This window comes from Patagioenas fasciata, chromosome 1, assembly GCF_037038585.1.
Source record: "Patagioenas fasciata isolate bPatFas1 chromosome 1, bPatFas1.hap1, whole genome shotgun sequence".
NCBI classification, from domain to species: domain Eukaryota; kingdom Metazoa; phylum Chordata; class Aves; order Columbiformes; family Columbidae; genus Patagioenas; species Patagioenas fasciata.
This window is the reverse complement of record NC_092520.1, coordinates 22,577,663-22,604,485: the sequence shown is the minus strand read 5'-3', so window position 1 is coordinate 22,604,485 and position 26,823 is coordinate 22,577,663. Positions and strand designations below refer to the sequence as shown.

Here is a 26,823-nt window from a genome sequence, read left to right as displayed (position 1 = left end):
TTGGTTACAATTATTGTTTCAGCTGTGAGTGAATCAACATATAGAGAGTCTTTAGGTTCCTTGAAGAGTATTAAATGTACAACATTGAGTTAAGCCTCTTCTCCATCATCAAGTGGATTGGTTACATGCAATTTGCTCTTGACAGCAAGAGGGATGCTGCTGCTTGGGAGAGCATGATGGGTTCAGCTGAAAGCTTTAAATAAATAATGCAGATTCAAAGGGCTTGGGAGCCTGATATATCCTGTAGGTAGTGTGGAGAGAAGGGCTTTGGTAAAAGTAGTGACATGAAACATAACAAAATCCACACACTGGAGCTGCGTGAAGCAGCTTCCTGTTATGTGTTACCTACCCAGAATATTGCAGCAGGCATTTTTCCAAACACTTAGAGGTTTCCTCACAGTTTTGCCACACTATGTGAACTATTTCAGATAAATAGGACACACAGGATAGCCATACAGTGTGTCTAGTTTTCATGTGAAAGCACAATGATTTATTTCTTCTGACTATCCTTCCTCTAATACATCTGATGGACTCGCTTTGCACCTGAATTCTCCAGGGGTAAATGGCAGAGATCAGTGGAGAATAAACAGTACAAAGGTTGGTGGGGTGAGTGTATAAGGAACATTTTCAAGCAGGGCAAAGATGGGTCTTCTTGAAGGTAGAAGCTCTTTTAAAGGTAGAGAAGCAATTCAGATAAGTACAAGTTGGAGATGAAGAGGTGATTAGGACAACCTTGAGAAGATAATAAAGAAAACATAAAATGACCTAAGTCTTTGATTTGGAAAAGGTGAGATGAGGAGCTGCAAAACTTGAGAACTGTCTTACCAGCAGACTGGGAAGAAAAACTGGAGAGAGACAACAAAAAAAGGAGTTGTTTCACTAGCATGAATACATTCCCTACAAAATAAGAGTATGTCTTCAACTGGTTTCCCTGCTTGCTTTTGTTTTTATTGCTTTTAATCATAAAGTCTGTATGAGTTTGCAGCTTGGAAGCACCAGTCCAGGCTGTCCTGAGCCTTCTGTGCACTTTTTTGGAAGAAAGACTGTGGCTCTAGGGAAGGTGTATTGTCCTTTTGGGAAAGCAGCGCTAATGCTGCTCTGCCATTGCATGGGGTCTCCTTTTCTTGAAGACAAATTCTTGCAGCAGCTGAGTGCTACAGTTGTTCTCTGTGGCAGGACTTCGTTTTAGTCAGATTCTTGACATGAGTTGTTCCTAATTTTCTGTAAAGGAAGTAGACTGAAAGGATAAATTCCATCACTCCTTCCTCCAAGTGTTTCTTTAAAAAAAAAAGAAAAAAAATCTTTCCAGTCTCCTAGTTTTATTCACATTAAAATGGAACCAAAAACTATGTTTGGTGGGTTCGTTTTTTTTTTTTGTGATTTTTTTTTTTTAAAGTCAGGCAGTTGCTGGTCACATCTCCTGAGTGAAACAGATTAAATAGCAAAATTTGACAACACATCTTCCTGCCTATTGTGTCTCTCCAGGAGGGGGCCTGTCTTAAGTCCTGCTCAACAGCCCAGCAACTTGTAGGACTGAACAAAATTCCAGCTTTTCAAGAGTGCCTAGAGAGTGTTCTTTCTCTCACCTCTGACATTTTGCCGTATGAATGCACCTACTGTAAGGCAGCCTCCAGTTACTCCCAGCTATCTGCAAGTCTGCACTGGTGCTGCAAACTCTTCTTGCTTGTTTGCTTTCACTGCTTGTGCTGGAGGAAGCTCTCCTTTCTGAGGATGCTCAGTGCTTCTGGAGGAGTGATGATCTCCTCCTTCCAGAAGTTTGTGTCTGTCTCTTAATGGGCAGAACACAATACTCTGCTAGACACTTCTTTGGTTCTCAGACATACTGTTCAAAAAGTCAATAGATACAATCATCAAAAAGAAGCTATAAAGCTGAGAATTAAACAAACACGGTGTCAACCACAGCAACCAGTGTGTGAATTCATTCCCATGTTCCTAAACCCATGTGTAATTAGTAATTAAGATTTATGCAGGTACTTCTCTGAATTGGAGCCAAAGTCATCAGCCGCGGGATTTGTTGGCATCCAGAAAATCTGGAGCCAATAATGAGCGCAGTTGCTTGTTACAACTGAAATTACTGATTCCATCCACTGTGTAAAAGTAAAACAGCTTAAATCATCCTGAACAGCAAAATGGTTTGGGTGTGTAGGAAAAATTGCTTTCTTTACTGCAAGTGAAACCAAGTCTGTGTTGGACAAATTCTTGGTCACTTTAGTAGTACTTTTATTTACTGTTAGTGAGTCTACAGACAAAGACCAAATAAAGATGTAAGCTGCATTGCAGATCTGTAAATCACTTAGGACAACTTTAAAACAAAAGCAGCAAAGCTGATCAGTAGATGCTGACTGTGGTAGTGTGTTACACAGCACCGAATCTTCCTCCATGAAACATGTGTAAGTGACTTGTATTCATCCATTCTACATAAGGGATTTGTCCCTCTGAACTTTAACCCGAACCTTTGAAAATTTCTACCTTGATGTATGTGTTGAACCTGGCATGTCCACGACGGGAAGCAGGAGCTAGATGAGAGAAATCAGAGTTCCAAGGAAAATCTAATCAGTTTTTTTGACGTCCGAGTAAGACAGATTGGCTGAGGGGGCTATCTGTCTGCCCTGTTGTGGGGCAAAGATTAAAGGGGAGAGTTGGTTTATGCTGTTTCAAGAACCTGTGCTACTGACCTGAAACTAAGTGCTGTAGATGGGTGTGAGTGAGAGCGACAGAGAGCTGAGCAGAGAAATGCCTGTAGGTTAAGGTGGATGGAGGATGCACGCCGTGTTGACTCTCCTTCTTTCCCTGCTCCTTGACAGTTCAGTCACCTGGCCGTCTGGGGAAGCATGCTGCTCTGGCTGGTGTTCTTCGGTGTCTACTCGGCCATCTGGCCCACGTTCCCCATCGCACCAGACATGCTGGGGCAGGTCAGTATCAAGACTTGGCTGCAGGGCCTGCTATCCCGGGCTACTGCTACCTGAACATTCACACAAGGCTTGGAAAGCAACTGTGCTCCAGTAAGAGCTCCTGTACTTCATGTTAACCTTTTTTTAATCCCTGCATTCATTTAGCTTAATCTCCTCATTAGAAGAGCTCTTTTTCTCCACAAAAGTGACATCATTAATGATTATATGCAGTGTGGATACTATATGACAATTCTTAATTCACGTGAGTAGTAGTGAGACTGGCTCCTTCATTAGTTCTTGCTTTGACTTTGTGTGTTTGACAAAATGCCACAGGTTATTTTTTTGTTTGTTTGTTTGCTTTGGTTTTGTTTTTTTATCATAGGTTCTCTCTCTTCCACATATTTCACTTTTGTATTGTTCCTTTTTTCCTGCATTTGGTTAAAATAAACCAGAATTTACTTGAAAATGAGGTGGTTAGAAGCAGAAAGGAAGCTGATATGTTAGTGGTCCCTTTATAATACTAAAGGAATTTTGGATTTGTTCCTCCAGTGTCAGCAGAGTTCCAGGTGGTGGAATTTTCCCTTCGGTGTCATTATTTCAACCCATGGTGAGAAGATTGAGTCACGAGCCTGTCAAAATCACTCAGGAGCCTTGTGCCTGTTTAAAATAGGGGCTTACCATGAACTTAATAAACGTATGGTAAAATGTTATTCTGTATAAGTGGAACTGCTGTAAAAAATGGCCAGAAAAAGGTATTTTATAACAAGTTTAGAGTTTTCTTTAATGCAAGGATGCTGTTTATAGTACAGAAAGAAGAAAAGCAAACTAATAGTTTTAACAAAGAATATAAGTGTATTTAGCTCATGTCACCCTTATGTACTAGAAAATAATTTTTAAAAAGCCAATTGTTGGCAAGCCAATTAGAGATTTTTGAGGTTAGTCTCATGTTTGTACTCAACAAGAGCAGGTGAGCATGACTTTGTTACTGTTGTGGCCTAATACATATTTTATTATTTTGTGCTAAAACACTGGGGGTAATGCAGGCTGTGGTAGATTTTCATGGGCAGGTTTTTACAGCAGAGAGTGACAGCTGACAAGCTGGAATGAGCAGTGAATGACTGGCAGACAAAGCCTCAATCGTCTGATAGTATTTCTTGGTGATCTTTGTGTGTTATCCAGCACATACAGGATCAGTAGCTCTAATTCATGTTTTCATATATCAAGCAGGCATTTGACTTGGGTATCATGCAGACCCGTGAACTTCTTGTCCTTCACAGCAGACTTGTAGTGCTGCTGTTGACGTGTCAGCCTTCTAAAACACAAAAAGTAAGGTGACCTGTTCCTTTGCTCAAGAAGGGTCAGACTATCAGTTTTAGCCTGGTGTTGCATTTTGTTCAAAAGTAGCTTGAATTTTTTGTAATTGCGTCTGCAACAAAATCCATATTGTGTTGATCATCAGCGTTTGCTCCAACAGAAACCACAAGTCTTGGAACAAAAGCTTCATGTTAATAAGGTTTTGTTTTTGCTGGAATATGTTTTTTAGAAAGTATTTCAGTTTAGACTTCGGTTTTATGCTCTGGTCTTCTGATGTTATAACTTAAGAAGTGGTACTAATATCTTGCTGAGATGAAAATAATCTAATGTACTTTTTTTTTTTTTAATGAAGAACACATTTACTTGGACTGATTGAGTGTTTAGTCCAGTACCTGTGGAGCTGTGTCACTGGGTCAGTAATCATCAGTCAAGACATTAAGGATTATTCATCATTCTAGAAAAACACTTTTTGAATACAAGGAGTCAGAATTATTCTGTTTTATGGCTTTCAGTGTGTGTAATGGGGATCAATATCATTCTATCACAGTTTTTCTTGTATTTTTGAGAGAAGCAGCAGCGGTGGAAGAGAGTGGGTTTTTTTGTTTGTTTCCTTTATGCTTTTGTAAAATCAAGGAAAACTGCCAAGGTAAAGGGCATGTGCTTACCACTTGCATTAACTTATACGAAGTCTCTGGAGTAATTAGTTGCTGTCATAAAACCAGCTCATGGTGAAACGAGCTGGGATTGTGCTAGGCTCTAGTCAGTAAAACGTATTGCCTCGCTATTTCTCAGGCTTAAGCTACGCCTTTACTCCTGCTGTTGTCTTTTCTGCATTTACAAGTAATTAATGTATCTTAAAAGCTTTATTTTGGTTTTACATCTTGCTAGTATACTTATCTCAATATAAATTGAACTCCGGAATATTTTAGATCCTCATACTATGCAAATCCAATAGCACTTGAAGGGAGGTGGTTTTAAATGTAATACTCATCTAGCATCTGTGCCAGCCAGAACTTTGTGCCATCAGTAAAAGGCATAGGATGTGCAAAACCTTTTATTCCATCCATTCATCAGATGTTAGTAGGGAGCCTAGCAGACTAGTAAGTGTGTGAAAAGATACTTTGTTTCTGCTGAGATTTATTAGAGTGTTTTCACTAAGTATTTCTTTCTCTTCTTTATTATATCTTGAGCATTCTCACAAGGAAAATAATACCTTTTTTTCTCCTTGAGGACAAAGGGAAGCAACTTAGTTATTCTCTGTCAAAGAGTCAATGTATTTCTTCTCTTTTCACTACAGTATTCATAATAGAATACATGTATCACAATAAGACAAAGCTGTGATAAAAATCTCAATAGTCCTTAATACAAGTTTTCCAATAGTGTGACATCTGGTACTTTGGAAGTAAACTCTGTGGCTGTTTTGGGGGAACCTTTCCAGACACACAGATAGTATTTTCCTTTAATAGTATTAGAAGCAGTAATGTAATACCAAGGAAACCCTCTGGTAGTTATCTTGGCTTTCCTGGATAGTTGTATTTTTTAAGAGAAATCATTTTTGTATTTGCAGACAACAGTGACGCTGAGAAAAGTCGGTGTCTATTATTTTGTCTCGCCTTTGGAGCCAGAGTACTTGAATGAGTTTTGAATTGACTTGAATGACTGGTTTTAAATGAGTGCTTCCAGATGACAGCATTTTGTGCAATGTGTAAATCCTTTCCCACCTTCCAGTAGCTATGACTTACTGCCACAGACTGGAAACAAGTAGATGCCTGTGTTTTTTAAAAGTGCTACTCACTTTGCTACTCATTCATTAAGAGGTGGCACAGAAACGTGCTGCTCTAAGGATCTGAGTGCCATTTTAATTATCCTTTTACTGAATCATTAGGGCTCGTGGCTCATTTTCCCAGGGGCATATTGCTCTGAGCAACCTGATCTACTTGAAGATATTCCTACTCATTGCAGGGGGTTTGGACTAGGTGACTTTTGAAGGTCCCTTCCAACCTGAAATGTTCTCTTATCCTCTGGTTTTGTTTACCAGCATGTTAACCGTACTACTGCCCTCATTCAGTCTTGAGTTTTCTGTTTGCCTGTGGGATGGGGATTTGGTCTCCTAAAAGGAACAGTGAGCAATAATATCTCTTCTCATTTCTTGTCTGTGTCATTCAGGTGGTGTGAGTGAAATGCTGCTCAAATTCATTTTGCGTATGGATGTCTTCATAGGAATTGTAATATACTTTACATTTATGGGAAGAATATTACACTGTCTGGGATGGAAGTCTGTGTGCAGGTATTCCCACACATGTACGTACCTATATATGTGTACCTGAAAGCATGTGTATGTATACAAGAGGATGTTATATAAGTGTATGAAAGTGCTCATGCTTTGAGTCTTAATCGAGACATTATCTAGAATAAAGAACAACAGGTATCTTCCTTCCTCAGCCTAAGCTTAAATAGTGTTTTAAAGGAGGCGGGGATGGCAAAGAAAGGGTGTTCATGTCACTCCTCTGTAGCATCTGTTACTGGTTGTGGATGAAGAAAGGACTACCATTGAGCTTTGATTATTTTTTTTGCAAGCTATTTCCCTTAATGTAAGCATTGCATTTTGTCTCATTATTGCCTCATTAGTAGTTGTTATCATTTAGGAAATGGCTTTAGGAAGTTGAGTATCAGTCTCATTCAACCTGGAGGAGGCGGAGTGGGAGTTTTAATCTGGTTAGGAGAGGGTCATGCATTGGTGTTAGCCCAAAGTGCAGGTTAGTAATTTCTAGGTTTTTACACTTCTACTTTGTGCTCTGTGTGGTCATATCTCAGGACTAGAGTTTAAGAATCTTCTTGAGTTTGAACACTATTTTTGTCTCAGGACTGCTTTAAGACCACATTTCTCACTTGAGGCCTCCAGCCTCCTCATAGCTGGAGCTATTGAAGTTGGAGCTGCTGCACATCCCAGTTACTTCTGTACAGCTGCAGCTGAGGAGGAGTTTCATCAAAATCATAATCCAAATGATGGTTGCACAACTAGCTCTGTTTCTGTGTAGTGGAAACAGCTCCCTGTAAGAGTTGCTCTCGTGCTTTCGCAGCTCTCGTGGCAGGCTTACTTTGTGTTTCCTGGGGCTGCCCACATCCTTGACAGGAGATATTTATTTTTTCCAGCTAAGCTGTCAAATTCTTCCTAGGTTATTTATGTAAGGACTTCAGGGAGGCTGTGCATCAGCTTTACCCAGATTAAGGATGCTTTTTAGAAGATCCCAGTAATTAAGTAGTTCCATGTAATGTGGCAGTAGCAGGACTTACTCATATTAATAGTTTATCAAGAAAACATCTATCCATCCTTTAGCAAAACTTCCCTTTCTTCTCTGCGTGTGACATTAGCAAGACAGGTTCACCATAGCTCTTGCACTGAGTCGTTGGCTTTTGAGGGTGGGAGATTATCTAGAGGGTCTGTCTGATGGGCCCTGGTTGTATGGCCAGTTGAGTAGCTGACTTTTGATCTGAAGCTCTCTTAATTCTTACTATTTCAGTTCTTGCCCATGTGTGTGAGAAACCTACATGGTTTGGAAGACTTGGAAATAACAAAGTAAAACTGAAAAATCCTGGAGGCAAGAAAATAATTATTGTACCATAATAAACAGGTTTCACATTCCTGCTCTTTCAAATCCACACTGATAGCTTAATGTACTTTTTTGTGTTTTCCAGAATATTTTTGCCTTTCTCTCTACATTTGAATCTTTTTCCAGAGGTCTCAGTTATTGTACTTTCTGGCTTCTCATATTTCCACAGTTTGGTGTTAGTTAAAAAGCTGGCTGTTCTGATTGTGGTTTGTTTGTCAGCAATCAGTTGCACATTACATTGTGGTCGATGTTTTGATTGGTGGCAACACTTCATCCAGCTCTCAGGCAGAAATCAGAGTTTGCCTGCAGAATGAGACCCTTACTGCCTGCTGATCGTGTTTGTTTTTATTATTATGCACCACCGTCTCCATGGCACTTGATGTGGTTTTGGAACGTTTTCTGCCGTTTTGGACTGGGCTCTGAGCAGACAAATTAGACTAATGAAGCATGCATATATTTTTAAGCATCTGTTGAAGGAGTGGATTTGTTGTTTTTATGATCCACGCATGGCTTTCAGAAATTAATCTGTCACATCTAGATCCCTGGCGTTGTGGTATTCTACAGCATACACCAAAAATATTTTTAAAATGAGATAAATGAAAATAAATATTTTAATAACTTCTTAGTGTGAACGTAGTATATTAAACATGCTTGTTTTCTGGAGGCTAACCTCCCAAAACTTGCCAGTTTATCTGTTTGGCAACTTCACAGAAAATCCGTCCTAAATATTTATTAAAGATGTCCTAAGCTTATTTCCCTTTGGAAGTACTTCACAAAGGCTTTAAAGCAGGACAGTGTGTGCAGCTGTGCCCAATGCCGTGAAGGTATTTACTATATAGAGCTGTGTGGAAATAGGGTTAAGTCATAGGCATAAACCTCGATTCTGACTTGGGAATTGGGGATGCGAAATGAGGCAGTCAGCTGCCCTTCAGAATTCTCTCAAGTCTTCATGTGCCCCCCTTCACTTTGGTCTTTATTTCTGCCCTGCAGAAGACCTGTGGCCAGCGGGCCAGTGTGCTAATGGGGGAGCAATAAGCAAGTGAATGGAGATCAGTGGTTGCCAGCAGGTTGTACAGATGGTGCACTGGTTTTCCTGCAGTGGTGTAACTTGGACACTGGCCAGACTGTCTGGCCAGCGTCTGCTTGGAGATAAGGTAGCCTGGACAAGTTGAAATGCTGCTCAGTAGCTTAATAGAAATACGGTGCATGCACAGGACATTCAGACTTCTGTAATTGGCAGATTATTGATATTTATTGGTTTTGGAGGGGGTATAACAGTATCCAGAAACAAACTCCTTCACTCAGGGTAGAATTACTGCTCCATGGCAATGGACTGTTCTTCAAAAATTGCATCTCTTTTCAATTTAGAGTGCAGGTTGCTCAACGTCCTTCAAAATTTCCACGTATCACTTTTTCATCTATTTAAAAGAGCAAAACCTTGTTGTATGCTTGTGGAAAGATGTTTGGAAGATATCCTAGTCAGTATTCTCTTAAATAGAAACAACTGGCTTTTAAATTTAGAAAAGCAGCTACTGTGTTGTACCAGAGGCAGTGTGTACTGATACTCATGTCTACAAAAAAAGTCTGTGTTTTGAGCCACATTGACAAGCAAGAACAAACTAAGAACGTATGAAAGGATTTCTGATGCAAACTCTGTTCTGCATTAGAAACTTCAAGACTAACATCAAGCAGTTCTGCAGTGCAGGTTTGTCATGTATGACATGAGTTTGTGTGCATCTTGGTTGAAGAAAATACTTCTTTCTTTTAGCTGGTGTAACTGGCAGGTGGCCCAACAGTTCTTCAGCCCCTTGTGAAGCGCTCAGCCCTTGTGGTGTCTTCTGCAGGTCAGGTTTGTAGGCTGTGTGCTTCATGAGGATGATAGGGAGAGTGGGCGGGAGGGCAACGCAAGAGGCTTCGTAGCCGAGAGACTGGGGTCTGCCTCTGCCCACGCTCCCTGGTCAGCACTCCCGATTAGGGTTGTACTGTGCAGGAAACAGCCACGTTTCCAGGCGGTGCGCAGGCATCGAGCAATCCTTCTTCCCACGTGGAGTTCATCGCCTGAACGGTCTGGTGTGGTGAGGATGAGTGGGAGACAGGGGACGTGGAAGCAGATAGATCAACATGCTGCTAAACTATAACCTCTAGGAGACAAAGACAGGAAGATGGTAGGGTAATTGTGTATGTAACGTGGTTTTTAAGAGGGCATTTAAGCTCATAATAATGAAGCTGTGGTTCCCTTAGAAAATAAGAGGAGCGGCAGATGGGATTTATTGCAGAGGGCAGTAGGTGACTGTCTGAGTTGGAATTAGTGGTTTTATAGCTTGCTTTGGTCACACTTAAGTTGCTTTGTTTCCTGATGGATGCAGGAAAGCACAGATAGCAGATATTTGGGGTTTGGCCAGGATGTTGTTTTTCCCTTCATTCCTTGGGGACAGAAGGGTTATGTTTTTATTTTAATTTACTTATTACAAAGGGGTTTTGTTTGTGGGGGTTTTTTGTTTGTTTAGCTGAGTTTATGCTCCATGCTGTTGTTTCTTTGCTGCAGTGGTTGGATTGCATTTTTTGTAAAAGACAAGCATAACTATTTCATATGGGAAAATATTTCCAGATCAAATTGAAACATACCTTTATTCCCTTTTCTCGCTACAGCATACATTTCATGAGATCATTTTTTTTTTCCCCAGTTGTATTATGTCAAAATCTGATGCAAAAGCCCTGAGGAGTGGAAATCATCTCCCTTATATTTGTTCTAAGGCAAATGTGAGTCCGGAGGCTTCAGGTGCAACGAGGCTGGAAGGAGCGCAGGCTCCCGAGCACCCTGCCCGCTGCCACCGGTCAGCCTGAGCCTTCCGTCCCCAGCAGCTTTTCCTCCCAACTGCTGGTGGCAATGGTGGTGTCTCGTGCTGCTTTTCTGTCGATGGATGTGGCTGACAAAAAGCAGCTCTAATCTGAATGCTCTGAGCTTTGGGGGTGCTGTTGTGTGGGAAGGAAAACTGCACCTGTTTGGCTTGTAGAGTGTAATTTCTCATTTGGGTATGTGTGTCATGTGAGCTGTTGTTTCTATACCAGTAGCCTTGTCAGAAGGCATAGGAGGGAGACTCTGATAAAGAATAAGTGTGTTACAATGGTGATGCACTTCCAGAGCACTAAATGTTCTTTAAAGTAGTACATGATTCTATAGAATTGATAGGAGACAAGAACAGGGAACAGTACAGGTGGTGTCTATAACATAGTGCCTCGTGTGTGCAAGAGCCACTTGTGATTAGATGTGCCACCATTCATCTTTGTAGCATAAAACCTGACAGTGGCATCTCTCAGTAGCTTCAGACTGCAGACTCCTGCCCAGCATCTTGCAGGGCTCCGTGTTGCAGCTCTGGACACATCTCCCTTCTCTGGGATGACAGTGAAGGCAATTGGGTGCTTACTGGGGAAGGAGAAGAAAGAATTCAGTACAATGTCTGAACTGTAGAATAAGTGTTATAACTGACACAAAGTAGCTCGCGTTCAATAAATTGGCTTAAATTCACCGTGTCAAACAACGCTTCTCATTTCCCTGAAGGTACTTATTACGTCTTCTTACCCAGTTCTACCACTGGGAAATGCCAATTCATTTTGAAGAAATGAACCAGAAAAATGTTATATGCAAACTTATTTCCTTCATCTCATTCTCTAAAGTGATGGACTCACTTAAATTTAAATTGTGTGTTCAGAGCATTCCTCATTTTCAGAAGATTTCTGGGAAGGAAGAGGATAAACACCCACCAGCCATCAGTCCCATGTGTAACAGTCTGTGAGCTGCACCCAGTCATGAGCAACGGAGATGCTGAGGGAACTGAGTTCTTACTTGGAGAGAAGAGGGCAAGGAATATAAAGGGTGGAGTGAAGAAACTCTGGCTTTCAGTTTACACACCATACTCAATTCATTGCTTCCCATTGCATGGGAATTCAAATTGTGTAAGTAAAAGATAATGTGATCAGCAGAGTGCAATTTAGGCTCTACAAAAAATGACTGTCAGCTTTGCAAGGACATTTTTGTGCAATATTTGGAGTAAGCATGTGTTTTAGTAAACATGTGAAGGTTTTATTTTGGTAATTCTTTCGTTAGTGTTGTGGTTCCTGTACATATACAAGCTGCTGCTTGCAGTGTTTTACCCAATAGTGTATGTAGCTACAGTAAAAAAGCTCATTTTTGGCATTTCATTTTCATGTGTGGAAGAAATATTCTTGTTATGAGGTTCTGACAGAATTTGAGAGATTTATCAAAAAGGACTATTTTTAGACTATTTCTATTTCAGAGAACCATGAGAAGTAACCACTCGAAGCTGCATTCAGGGTAGGCCTTTCCAAATCCAAGTCAAGTTTTTCCACTCTAGTGAGACACAGGTCAGAGGAAGTGATGGTGAATTCATTTGCTGATGTTATACAGTTGACTATCATTGTGCTTTTATAAAATTGCATGGCAATATAAAAAGAAAAAGGCATTTTAAAGAACGGAGAAGGCAGAAGTGAGCATATGGAGTAGCAAGGTAGGTATCTGTTGGGGAGTGGAACAACAAAAAATTAGGCTCTGTCACATAGTTTTCCTTAGGTGCTTATAAAAAGTGCTGTTGTTGTTTGGGATCAGGGAAAATCTCACTGAGCTGATGAGTCTCACCACTACTGTTCATTCAGAATATCTGTGAAGAGCAATTAAACTCCTGAACCGCTGGCATCTCCACACAGACCAAAAAGTGTATGAAAGGCATACACAGAATAAAAATGTTTTCCAGGTATCCAATAAACAGTTAGTGATAAGTGTATTTGATTTCAGCTGTGTGTAAGGGAGAAAATACTACTGAATGGCATGGAATTACAGTGAAAAGTTGGAAATAGTCAGGGAAGAAACCGAGGGGGAACTTATAAGTGAAATTACTGGATGAATGTAGGGCTGGGACTGTGAAGAATAGGTGTGTTCGGGTCTTTTGATGTTAGTAGTCAGAAAAGGAAGTATTTCATCATGTTTTTCCTGTATAAGCAGGCAGAATTGTTTTAAAACCACATATAGTCTGCGTCAACTTCTAATGCAAGTGGCCTGCAAAGACTCAAATTTAGCCTAGTGCTCGCTGTCACAAGCAAGACAAAGTAAATGACAACCTGTAGTGCATCTGGATACCGGGGGTTATTTCGGAACCAGAGAGATTAGGAGTCTTACCCTACTTGATTATTCTCACTTGCTTGTTCCTGCTACGCTATTATGTTCCTGAGGTCTTGACTTCCCTTCCCTGCAGGTTGGTCACAGCTGGGCCGAGAAAGCTGTGCAGACTTGGGTCAGTTCCTGCTGTGCTGCTGCTGGCAGCGCTGACCACCTACAGGTGTCAGTGGTTGAGGTCCCTGGCCGTTCCCTGGCATTCATCTCTACACATGTCTCTGTTCTTTGGGATCTTCTGCAACTTCCAGGATATTTTCTGAAGCTGCCATCTTCTTTCCAGATCTTCTCCCCTGTTTCTCCCAAGATAGCATCTTCTTTTCATGGATTCTTATTTTTGGCATGGAACCCCAAGTCCCTGGTTTTCTGTATCTAAATAGTCTGTATGCAGACACACAGCACATGATCAGCCTTGTAATTGGGAGTAATGTCTCCTATCTCTTTATTAGTCAGAGTTCACAGGACATGCCACTTCTGTTTAGTCCAAATGTTACCAAAATTGACAACCAGCCCATATCAGTTGCAGCTAGAGTGGGCTTCTGCTTGAGAGTTCAGGATTTCCATTTTGGACATTCAAAGATGTACACACACCCCCCCTTAGTTGTTTGCTGTCTTCACGCTTTAAGCTACTTTCTGCAGTTGGAGTGTCAAGCAGTTCTGTATGTCTTGGCTTCTGATGGTGTCTGTGTGGAAGAGAGTTGTCTTGTGCCTCAAAATCAGTTGTAGATCTTCCACCAGGAGTAAGTTTTTCAGCAGAGGCTCATCCTGGGATAATCCTTTGAACTCCTTCCATCCTGGAGTGCTTGCCTGTTCTGTGATGGTGGTGAGCAGCTGTCTCTCACAGTCAATTCTACTGATTTTACTGGAGCTGCTTAAAAAAATTTCTGTTTGTAGGGATTGCAATCTCAAGTCCATAGAATTTGCTGTGGTTTCAACCATAAGTCCTGGAATACATCAGTTTGTCATTGAAATACTCTTAAGGATCTTGGTAGTCTTGTTTAGAGAAAGGAAAATCCTCCCCATGAGTCAGCCGAACGGGATAGATATGGTGTGTGGGAATTTCACAAGAGAATACTCTTCCCAGAAAACTCAACTGCTGTATTCCAGGCAGCCTGGTTTTCCCTGTGGATCTAGGAGTTTAAACTGTTGCAGAAATGTTCTTGTCCACAATGCTGATGAGGTGCCTATGTAGCAAATGTATTTATCATTAAAGGTTTAATTCCTTTTCTTTCCCATTCTACTAAAAGTAGAAGGATATGGCTTTTGTTCTAAGACAGGAGTGTCAAACTCATTTTCACCGGGGGCCACATCAGTCTTGCAGTTGCCTTCAAAGGGCTGAATGTAATTTTAGGACTGTATAAGTCTAACTACTCCTACGTTTGTACAGTCCTAAAATTACATTTGGCCCCCAGTGAAAATGAGTTTAACACCGCTGTTCTAAGGCTTTCAAACCTCGTGTAATATACACTGTGTGAGAGAGATGCACGCTGAACGGGGAGATAATAGAGGCAAGAAGGGCTTTTGTTAGTCACATGGGTGCGAGTATTTGGAGAGATATTTTTGTGTTCTACCTCTGACATAACACATGGGAAGTGTGGCATTGATGTGGTTAGTGGCACAACAGGAGTTTCCTCTACGTGACGTGTCCATACAGCACCCACAGGGCTTGTTCACATTGGGACCTCGTGTGCTGTGGATACAGAATTTCAGATTTCTGAGGGCAGAAATGGGCTGTAGACCTGTGTAGAAAAGATTTACTAAATATAGTGTGTGTATGTTAACAACTGTAGAAATGTAGCATCAGCTGCTCTCATCTGTTGTGTCAGGGCTTCTTCCGAGGTTGGGTGTTTTGTAAGCGATTAAACTGTGAAAACTCATTTCTAAACTGACAAACTTGGATTGAGCAGAGCAAATAAGTTCAGGATAACCTTTTGGATACTCATTAAGGGGATCCTGGGCTTTTTCTCAAGTAGGCTGTAAGCAGATATGTGCAAGTTTATCAGCTCAAATGGGCAATACAGTGCGTTTGCCATTACTTTGTACACCAAAATCACTTTAGATACTGGTTAAGAGAGATGACAAGAGGGGTTGTGCGAGAGAAAGAAATGTTGAGAGGGGCAAAGAGAAACAAGAGCTGTGGAGGACATTGCCTGAGTTAAATTATGCTCATTAATTCAATTTGAGGCAGGAATGTGTGTAAATAAACCCTGGCAGCTGCAGCAGCTCTCATTTCTGCAGGGCTTTGGCAGGAATGCAGGGGCCAATGGACATGAAATCCTGGCGCTCTTTTGAGAAATTGCAGGCAGACAGCTCTGCAGCCGGGAGAAAGAACAATCCAAGATTTACTGAAAAGACGTAATCACTTTAAGCAGACTTGAAGAGTGTGGAGTTTCAGACATGCAGATTTGGAGGTAAAATTAGTGCAGACAAAAACTAAGTCATTGAAAAACCACGGGGATTACCTGTTTCTCTTGAGTTAATGGCATTATTCACGTTCCAAGTGTCTAGCCTCAGAATGGAGCATGAGAATTGTGGCTGTACTATTCAGTGTCTTCAGAGTACCGAGGGTCTGGGTTTTCACAAGCAATTGTCCATAGGTGGTGTAGCTGTTTGTGCTGCGTATGGGAAGTCGGATATACCAGCCACGTGAAGTAGATTAGTTTGTGTCCTGAGGAGTTTAGTCTTTGGTCCTTCTCTTGATAGTGAATCCCTGCGAGTGCCTGTGGGAGCATTCCCATCACTTGATGTGGTCCTAGAATTTGCGTCCCCCCTCCTGCCCCTCCAGCATTCAGAGGACGGAGATGTCAGTGGGTGCTGCAGAGCTCAGAGTGGGAGAGGGGCAGTTCTGCAACAGTTAGCAAGTGTCAGATGGATTTTCAGATCAGTGGATTTTTCAGTCGTGTTTTTTGCAGTAATAGCAGTTGCTCTTTGTCTGAAACTGATTTGAATTGGAGCTTGTTATATTGATGTTGTATTAAAAATGAACAAACAAACCCACACACACACAAACTGAACAATTCCTGACCAAAGAAGAATCCTTGGTTTTGCTGCCTTTAATCTACAATTTTAAATAACAATATCACTGAGAGCTAAAGCAGTTTGAATTCTAAAGGCATTTTGATAACAGTATTTGAGGTAATGATTATATTTTACCAAACACTTGAAATCTGGTAGTTACTGATATAAGGGAAAGCAATATTTTTTTCCTCAAATGAAAACCAGCTTTACCCTAGGTCTTGTTTTAATTTCAACTCACTTGTCATTAAATATTTGCATATCTGAAAATTTCTTATAAGTGTGTTGGCAAGGGAACCTGTTTGAAAACGAGGTCTAGTAAGGTCAAAGCTATAGAGCAAAAGCTGCAATGGAAGAACTTGACATTAATAGTAATAAAAATGTTTAGTATTTGGATGTTCACTGGGTTTTAGAGTGCCTTCTTTGCTTTGCATGTTAGTTAAATTAATGCATACAAAAGTGCATATGTATTTCATTTTAACTTTTTAACTGTAACAAAATTTTTCAATAGCACTTCCTAATTTCAAAGTAGGTTTCCTAAATAACCTTTTGAAATATGTGTATACTCTGACTTTACCACTGTCTTTTTCTGTTGGATGCAGTACAGGCACATGTATATGGCTGATGATAAACCAGGGGACACTCAGGGAGTCTCACAAACAAGCAGGTTAATTGTTCAGATTATGAACTGTCTGCTATTTTGTGCAGTAGCTGTGTCTCAGCAGAACCAGAGCTGCATCAAATACATTGACTGACACGTCTGAAGTTTTTCATATTGTTCTGCAAGAGAATGCGTGAACAAACCAGAGATGTTGTGCCATTGAATTTTCAGTACTGATGGATGTTTGGAAATGTAGATCACAAAAATGGGGAACTGGGAAAAGGCAGCCCAGTAGTCAAGCAAGGACAGACCAAACCATACGTAACACTGGCGTTAGTTTTGTTGAAAGTGGCATACAAATAAGTGTGCAGAAGTTTACTGGTCCTTTAGATAGTTTAATTACAAGCTTGTTGTACATCTTTTAGTATTGAAAGTATCTGCCTGAGTAGTGATGGTCAAAACTCTGGGCAGATTGCTGAGAGACCTAGTACACTGTTTTTTACTCCCTTTTTCTTAAGCTATTGTTTATATCCAGTGTTAGTTTTGCCCCTTTCAGCCCAGCTCACCCTTGACACTACCAGCTTCAAACATCATCTAATGTGAGATTTAGCAATAGAAGAGCAGCAAGATCTGCTCACACCTGCTGTCTTTCAATAGCTGCCTCTGGGTCAGTAGCCTCTGGCTGGCTTTGCTGTTCTTGGGAAACTTGAATTTTAATCATTTGCTCCTGTCAAGAACAGCATAAGGGATGTTCTTTCCTCAGTCTCAGTACAGTGAGCCTGAACACAAGTGTGCAAGTCCCCTGGAAGTCTCTACTTGCTGTTTGCTTTGGGTGGAGTAAAATGAGTTGTGATTTGTATTCTGCCTCGCGTGAGCTTCCCTGGTGATATACAGAGAGGCATTCAGAATTTAAAACCTCCACACAGCACACTCTCGCTGGCCTGGTTGCTTCCCTCCAGCTTCTGTACCCATCGCTGCCCAGACACGTGCAGCCAGCACCCTGGTGTACGTCCCTGCATAGGTGCTCTTGGGTGCTGCTGCTTTCATTCCAGCACACAGCGGCTGCTGCTCACTCTGCCTGCTTTGTGTGTGCGCTCAGAGGCACACAGTGCTTCAGAACATCATTTCTGTCAATGCACATGTATCTTTTTGTAGAAAAGATTTTCTGTTTATTTCTCACATGTCTTGGATTTATGCTGTTTCCTCCCTGGCTGCTCAGACCCAGCTCAGGAGCAGCTTTTGCACCTTCAGGTTTGACTCCTTGTCTCCTCAGCTGGCTCCTTGCAGGGCCCCTGCGCCATGCGGGGCCAGTAGCCACTGTCCTACTTGCCCTGGGTCTGGCAGCTGTTCAATTATCCACCTCCAGGAAGGTCCCATCCAATGGAAGCTGCTCCCTTGCCCCAGCCTGGGTAGTGCATGTTCCAGTGGGGCTCAAAAGACCAAAAAGGACTTTGGGGAAAAAAATTTGTGAGTGGTCACAGCGGGTTATTGAAAGGGTTTTTGCAAAGTACCCTCAATTAGTGTTGCCATGGCTAAAGACTTACTGGAGCCCAGGTACAGTTTTGAGTGCCAGTGCTGCAGGGAAGGCCCTGAAGAGTCATTTCAGCCAGTTCTTTGCTGTATATTTGATTCCTTCCATTTTCCTTTTTCTTCTGAAGGGAATCAACTAGAACAGGAGTCACAGCGTCACTGAAAGGGAATTTATTACAGTAGAATACATTACTGAGTTAGAGCCCTTTTTCCCTGCTTAGCTACTGCTGGCCATTTCTGTAATCTGTTAAACGCTTTGGAAAGTTTTAAACATCTGTTTCAGAACTTAGCTATGAAGCATAAAAAGCAGCTAGTGCTGTCTTAAGCTGAAAAATCAATTTGATAGTCCAAAATGTGGGTGCATTGCTGTGCTGTGGCCATCACAGTGACTTGCAGAGCCTTTCTGTGCCACACCTGCACTCTGCTGTTACGATTTAGCATTCCAGAGCCTGTCGAGCCTCCTATAATTTGCCTCTATGTGGGATTTTTATTTATTAAATCAGACATCCAAATAACTTTGTGAATTTTTTTCCAAAATATGGAACTTACTCCTTCCAATCTATACTAGCCTGCATCTCACATTAAGTGATCTAAAAAAAGAAAAAAACAACCCCACACCTTGAACCGGTGATGGGTTTGAAATCTGTCATAAGGTCATAAAGAAAGAAGCTGAAGTTTACAGCAATGATGAAGAGATTCCCAGATTCTTATCTCAGGCATGGGCCAATATATGCTTTCTACTGCACTGTGTTATCAGACATGCTATTTAAAACACTTGATAGGGATGTCTTTAATGAAATTAATTCCACTAAGAATAGTTTTAAGGTCTGCCAGGGAAGGTACATTCTGTTATTCTTGGAGCCTGAGGCTGGAAGGCTGAGAGGATGAGAATGTTACTGTGTTAAAGTAATTATTGCTGTGATTTTATAGTCTAATAGGTTGTGACCTTTCTCTGCCTCTCACTGGAAAGCTGGGGATTTCCCCCTCTGTGGTAATCTAAATCTCCTACTGTTGAATATCTTATATTGAAAAGATCCCGAATGGCCATCAGCTTTCCTGTGGGATCTTGCTGTGGGCTTGAGCGATGTCCCTGTAAGGCTTGGCTATGTTTAAATGTGACTTTAATTCTGCTGCTGTATGTGTGCTTTACAATATGACTGCTACTATAATTGCATATTTGCCTTCAAACAATAGCTTGCAGTGCTGTGTAATTTCTTTCATGACTTGGATACATGTGTCATGTTTGATAGTGCTGCTTAGCGTGCTCTGTGCAAGATGATACAGTCTCTGAAATCTTTTATGAGGAAAAAGCCACAGTAACTATTCATACACACCAAATATGCCAAACTGGATAGTAGAATATAGGATAATCATGGAAATGTGGTAATTTTAAGCCCGTCTAAATTAGCTTTCTAGCCCACTGCATCATCCCCTGAAATCAAAGAAATGATGCAGTACAGAGCTGCCATCTAAATTATTAAAATGTGTTCCTTGGAGAAGAGATATGTTCATATATGTCTAACTCAATAAAGATTTATTGGATTTTCTGATAGTGGGAACTGAGTAAATAGACAAGAAGCAGGAAGTGGGTAGAAATTACAAGGGGCTACATACCAATGATCAGGTGGTTAAAAAGAAAGCCTTGTGATGAATAACATTTCTGTTTAAGAAATATGTATGAAACATTTTAATGATAGTATTGAAATACTGTACTTCAGCTGTATAATACTCTTCATGTAGAGGAATTTCGCCGGGGCTAGGTCAAGGTCAGTTTTTTCCCGGCTGTGCCATTTCCCAGCCCTGAACTACTACTTCAATTCCCAGTTATTTTGCCATACTTTATCTACCCCTTTGTCCGTGCTGATTTCCATATATTCCCTTGCACTTTATGCAAGATCTTTAGAAGAAGGAGAAGTCAAGATCTCATGTAGTTGCTCTGTTTTTCTTTTCTCTCATCAGCAGCATTTTTCTCTTTTGCTTTTTCCTGCAGACCTGCCCACGCCCCCAAAACACATTGTATGCTGTGTCTCAAGCTCTTGCATCCTTTCACCTTCTTTTATTCAATAAACTACTGGTTTCCTCTGGTATCTAGCGAATCACACTGATTTTCCTATGTGACTCCCAAATACTCGCCCACATCCTTTTTCCCTGTTTCTTTGGTCGCTGTGATGTTGGTAACACTTTATGCAATTTCCACTTTTCTTCAACCAGGATTATCTTCAGTCCAGATCCACCATCTCCTTATCACATACTGGCACCTTCTTAATGAATTCTTTAGCCACTGACTTTTTTGTAGCTGTTTCTTCACAATGCTGGTATCATCTTCCTTGTAGAAGCCATCTCTTGTCCCAGCCTGTCATGTTAGTGTCTTGGCATCTCAGTTCATATGGGAAAGAAACTTGATCATACACAGCAAGTTGTAGTTACCTCTTAATTATACAAGACATGGCTGAGAGAAAGTGAAGTAGGTCCTGACCAAGGTGTGCCAGCAGGATTGTAGTAGACCAGAAGTGTTGTAACAACTATTGACTTTGAGTCTTTTTAAGCAGTGGTGGCAGATTGTTCTGTGTGGAAAGCACATGGCAGATACTATTGCTATACAGGGAACTAGTTGTACTGTTAGTTCGTGGTCACAGGTACCCTACAGCATCATGCTAACGTTTTCCAGTTACACAGTCTGATTCAGGAAAAGCAGTGACGTGAATTTCAAAATATTGTTTCTCTGTAATTAATTCCATAAAATACATGCTAGGCAGTTCTTAATGCAAATTCATGGTTGACAAGTACTTATAAATAGGGTTCAAAATAGTAAAATGTCACAGTTGGACGTCTGATAGTCTTCTCCCATATTTTGGTCTAAAGATGTGTCTGTAAAACTTTGTCAAGGGGAGCAGTACATCAAAAGGGTTAAGAATCCATAGAAGAGATTAAGGATCAAATGGCTCCACAGAGGAAGAGGGAACTCAAGACTGAATAATGCTGTGAGATTTCTTGGAACAGAGCACTGCCAGCTGCTGTTATAATCCCATCACTCTCCACAGGCACACTGCGAGTCTGGGACAGTCATGTCTCCGCGTTCAGTGTTAAATGAGCTACTTTTGAAGCTGGCATGCAGGGTTATGTCATCCTCTTGATGAAGTGGCCTGTGGTGTGCATCCTCACACATCTGTAACCAGTTAGGAATGCCCCTAAAGTTTTCCAAACAGTTACAAACCACAGGATGAACAAGAGCAGAAGGAGGATAGGGGGGCAGGAGCACTGTGGATTCCATGATGAATAAGCTTCCAGTTCAGAAGACAGTAAGTAACTTTGGAGAAGAGACTTCTGCACTGACTAAGCACTTTGCTTTTTTTTTTTTTTTTTTGAAGCTAATCTCTTTAATACCGTGTCACTGGATCTCCCTTTGCACGGCTTGTACTGAGCAGACATCTGGACTTACACCTCTTACAGACAGCATGTGAACTGAGCACAATAGTGGTGAAGCAGAATATGACATTCACAGAGTTGTCTTCTCAGAGTTATACTGGGCTGAGCTGAGAGATCTGGGCAGTAACAGAAGTAGATGAGTGTGTACACCTGAAATGTTTACATCTTCTTGTTGAAAATTACTTCTCCCTGACTTGATTTGTCCTTTCTCTATCCCTTATCTTTCCTCAGTCCATCCCAGTTACTGTCTGCATCTCTTGATGCCTGCATTCCATGCTTGGAAGAGATCAGGAAGCAGGTTGCCATTTCCCATCACACTTGAATTACAGTAGCTGATCTAAGAAGTACAAGACAGAGACCAGCCAGTTATTCACACTTGCAGTGACCCCGAACTTCCCTGAGGATTGCGGTCCACCTCTTAGTACAGTGAAGTGTAATGTGGAAATCACTAGTGCTGAGTAAAAATTTAAGAACAAGTTTCTACTGTAAGGCAGGACCTAATAGTTTTGCTGGAACTGCTCCAGTGTATGTTATAGATCAGGCTGTGTAACACGGACTAGATCAATACAGATTTTAAAAGAAGAGTCAATAACTGATTGTTTTCTTGATGTTGAGTTCTTTATTTCTGGTGTGGCACTAAAGGTCTGTGTCAGGAACTGCTAGAAAGTTGAGGGGCCTTCCACAGAGCTATGAAGTGGGATCTGGCACTCACACCATCCACCTCTCCTGTGAAACCATAATCCCTGCCTCTGAGTTGCCAGCCTCCTCCTGCAGTGCTTCCTGCCCTGACAAAGAGTCCCCTTCCATTTCCAGTACAGGTATGAAAGCAACTTGCTGGTCTGACTGGAACCGTGCTGGGTCTCTGCACGCGTGGGCTGAACTCTGCCACCGTCATGTGTGCCAGAATTTCTGTCATTCTGCCTCGCAGTCAATGAAGAGGAAGGACATAGTCTGGCACCCGGCTGCCCTTGTCTGCTCTAAATAGCTTCCCACACCTATTATTTTTAAAATAGAAGAATGGAAGGGATTAATTTTAAAAGGGGATTCAGGGCATGGTTCCCTGAGGAAAAATAGGGTTTTAACTCAGACTTGCAAACATATCTTAGAGTTAACAAGCGTTTTTGTATGCCCTTGTGTCTGTTGCTAAAAGCTTTGCTCTTTCTATGCTAATTATCTCCTTCCTTGATTGCTGAAACTCCTCTGTTTTGATATCCCTAATTCCCAAATCATACTTTCAATCTTTCCAAGCTTCAACAGCTAAAATTCTCTTTCTAGCCAATTAATCAGACCCTGCATCATCTCAAATTCCTCCTCAGGCTCCTCATGCGCTATTTCTAGTGTTGCCAACTCTTGCTAATTTATTGCAAGCAACAGGATCCTGGCCTTTGCTCAAGAAGCTGTAGGAACAGGAGAAAATTTGCTGTATATACCTTCTGCTTTTGTACGCTTTGGAAATCGAGTGAATCTCCACCTGGTGTACTATAGCATGGGAGAAATAGCTTTATTTTTCGGGCAAGGATCCTATATCGTTACAGGTGTTAGTGACACTAAATGTAACTTTCTCAGCCTTTTCTCTAATTTGGTGTTGCTTTGGGCGGATAAGCCATTTAACACATGAGAAAATGAAGATTGTGAAAGTGGCTTCAAGTCATGCTAGGAATAAGACCTGTTTGTATATACAGAGAAAAAAAAAGTTTTTCTTTGCCATACAGGCTAATGAAGAAATAGCCTGTACTGTAGATTTAGTTAACCCCCGCTGCTGTCATAATGCTTTGCATTCACCCAACACGTAAGATCGTTTAAAATGAGTGCTGGTGTCTCATTGCCAGTATAGAAGCCCACATTCACCTCTCTAACATCACACATCAAGTGCTATTGTGTTGTGTTTCACTCCTTGCTAATGTTAGTACAGAACACACTGCTGGTGCACCCTGAGTCGATCAGTGCCGATATACCTGACATGTGAGATGAAGGAACTGAAACCGTGGAGGAAGGTACTTCATGTTTACTGACATACTGATTTAGCAACATAGATGAAACTGCTCCCACCTTCTGTGGCAGGCCCGTTACTGTGCTAAGGCCTGTTTCCAGTTTCTTAAGCTTCCTTTTGTGTTGCAGGACACTGACAGTTCTTCAAAGCATAGGATCTTTGGTGTTAACCTTCTGGCACTCTGGAGTCCTGTCTTTGGTTAGGTCTTCTACGCAGTTCTGCAGCAGAGTGCGGCAGGTTGCTCTATGTGATAAATTTTGTTATTGTTGTTTGTGCTTTACCAGGAGACAGTCTGAAATGAGAACACAGATTGTATTTTACACACATTTGTATTTTATTTGCCTTTGAACTAACTCATTATTTTAACTGACCTTTCAGTATTGCTACCCTTTTATTTCTTGCTGCTTGCTGCTGAAGTCGTAAGTATTTCATATTTACTATTTACTTGTGAAGCTGAGTAGTCAGTCCATCCTAGTCCTCCCTAACCTTTCTGGGGCTTTATTTTGTATTAAGAATAATTTTGTAAGAAGCAAAAGAATATGTTGCACAGAATGTAAGTTGTAGGCAGAATCTACCACTACTTCTTTCAAGATGGTTGTAATAAACAGTTGAACATTTGGTGGCCCCTGCCTGGCTGAGAGAACTGTGGTGGCTGTGTGTGCCCATCTATATAAGATGGCTTTCTGCGTTGTTTTGTGGAAGCTTGTCTTTGCCAAATGCTGCACTAAAGATTTGTTGGACAGGGAGGCGTCAAAGCTGATTGTGATGCTCCGTTCCTGCTGTATTCGAGGGAGTTGAGACTTCTTGAATCGTCCAGAAATGTCCAATTACATTGCTGATTTATTTTTTTTAAATCACCCTAGATTTCTTCAGCTTTCCAGTTGAAACACTTTTTAATAAAATGCAGCTATGCATGTGGACTTTTATCTATGCTCCTAGAGTGTGTATTAGTGTATGCGAACATCAGGTAAGCTCCTTTTGCTGCTCAGTCATTTTAGTTTTGTCTTGACCCCAAATAATATTTCACGTTCCTCAACCTTTGATCTCTTCTGAATGGTTTGTTTTTTCCCTTGGTCTGTTTTCATGATCAGATATTCAGTGTAAATTTGCACAAGGCAGTTGAAAAGCTGACTGTAACTGAAATAACGTTGAATTATGGACAATTTTAGTTCAGAAAGAAGTACCTTTGAGTGTCAATAGCAGTCAGCTTTTGTGAAATCAGACCAGGTGATTTCTGACTTTCTATTTGCAATAAAAAGCTAGTGCATGTTCTCACCATGTTGCCAATTCTTAAACGTTTTTATGACGAATACTCTGTGCTACAAAAATTTTATTTTCAAATGGGTATTCTGGGTATTAGAGGAAAATGGAAGCCAAGGTTTATGCTGTAGTACGCAGTATGCATCAGGTGTGTTAAAGTAGTCATGTCCTGAAGCAGTCTGTTTATGGAATGGAACTCCTCTTCCTGGTTTTTAAATTATATTTTTATACATTTTTCTTGAATTTACCTTGTAGAACATTATGCCTCATCTTGAGTGAGCAGATAATGGAGCTGGGAGAATGCAAGAAGCTTTCTCTGGGCCCAAATCGTATTTCACACAGAGCTACAGAAGCTCCCAGCAGCACTGGTTGTGTAAAGGCACAGTCAGAGCAGGAGGAGAAACACCCAGGGCAGCTTTTGGCTGAAGGTAGTGAGGCAGTAGACGGTTCATATGCAAAGGTCACTGGAGCAATTCAGATGAACAGGAGCTTTAGCAGAGGCCAAATGAGAGTCAGCTATTGGCTGCAATATAATTTGTTGTGATCAAACCCCCAGTTTGTACCAGGGTCACTCTCCTGTGAGTTATTTGTCCAACATGTGAATCTACCCTGCAACTTTTCCCTTTTCAAGGTATTTGGAACACCTCTTCTCGCTCCACCTTAGTTCTGAGAAATTTGAATGAACTTAAACTAATACTGAGATGGGATTTTCTGCCAGGTTTCTTTGAATTCAGCCAGTTTATTCCAAATGTTAGGAAGACTTAGAACAAGGCATGATGACCTAATCCTTATTCTTTACACAGAGGCTAAAAGGTACTTCTTTTACTTGTTTAGCACGAAACTCTGCTCTTACGATTTGGAGCTATGATGATAGAGCAGTTTGAGTTGCTTTTTTATACCAGGATGGTGTGATTTATGGTGAGGAGTCTGCCAGCAGAACAGAACTGCAACCCTGAAAATGAATCATCTTTCATCCCCTGCTAGGAAATACTGCTGACCTCAGCATGCCTTGGTGTTACTGTTTTAGTCATCTTTTTAGGACCAGGGTTTGAAAAGGAGATAAATACCTCAGTTTTGCACATCCCAGATCCTTTTATTGATACTTCTGATGGGTTCAAAAGCACAATTGCATTGAATGTATGCGCTTTGAGGGGTCCTTGGCCTGTTGTGTCCTGGTTCTCCTCTCAGTCTTCATACTGTGTACAGATGAAAATGTTGGTGGGAAGCTGAGGCAAGCTAAGAGCCCTCCCAAGCAGGACAGTCACTGTTTGAGCTCATGCTTGCAGCTGACTCCTGGGAGGTGCATGAAATCTGTGAGTTCCAGCACAGTCTAGAGGGGGAAGGTTAAAGGCAGGTCAGTAGCCTGTGGTGCACAGGAGAGCAAGCAAGTCATCAAATTTAACAAACCTACGTGGACTGCTGAGCCTGTTCTTCCTGTACAGCTTAGGCATAGACATCACCTCTAAATAGGGGTTGCTTTTGAAGGTCACAGGGTGTCTTTAAGAGTGACACTGTATTTTCATAGTTTGACACAGTAATTCTGCCCTTTCATACGTTTCACTTAGTTCAGTTTCTCCTCAAGAAGAGATGTTCACTCCTCTGTTTCAGAGTAGGGTAGCAGAATTTAGGTATTGAATCTGCTAATAGTGCCCCGAGTTGGGGCAGCGCTCCTTTCTCAACAGCTGTAGCAGTAGGACAGTACGAAGAGGAGCATCTGCCTCTTGCAACCAGATCTCAGGGACACTTCACAATCACAGTAAGCAGGATCTTACTCCAGTAGCAACAGGATCAATTTGCTTGAATAAAATCCCTTCTGTACACCCCTCTGTGCAGAGAAATATGTCTTTTAGTTAATGACTCTATTTATCTCAATCTTGAATCCTGTCTTGCTATTTGATTTTTTATGTAAGGTTTTTGACAATTGTTAGATGTAGTGATATAACAGCACTGTTTCTTCAAGAGGCTTTGCTGTAGTTGTC

General features: G+C 41.2%; 1 protein-coding gene across 6 annotated transcripts in view; it reads left to right on the top strand.

Moving 5' to 3' along the window:
• The window catches only part of ATP8A2 (ATPase phospholipid transporting 8A2), a 347,902-nt gene that overhangs the window by 243,626 nt on the left and 77,453 nt on the right, over positions 1 to 26,823 (top strand). For all 6 annotated transcript variants that reach the window (XM_071804368.1, XM_065830605.2, XM_071804354.1 and 3 more), the window contains one exon: positions 2,826 to 2,933. In XM_071804368.1, coding sequence (XP_071660469.1) covers positions 2,826 to 2,933 — 108 coding nt within the window. The remainder of the gene's footprint in view (positions 1 to 2,825; positions 2,934 to 26,823) is intronic.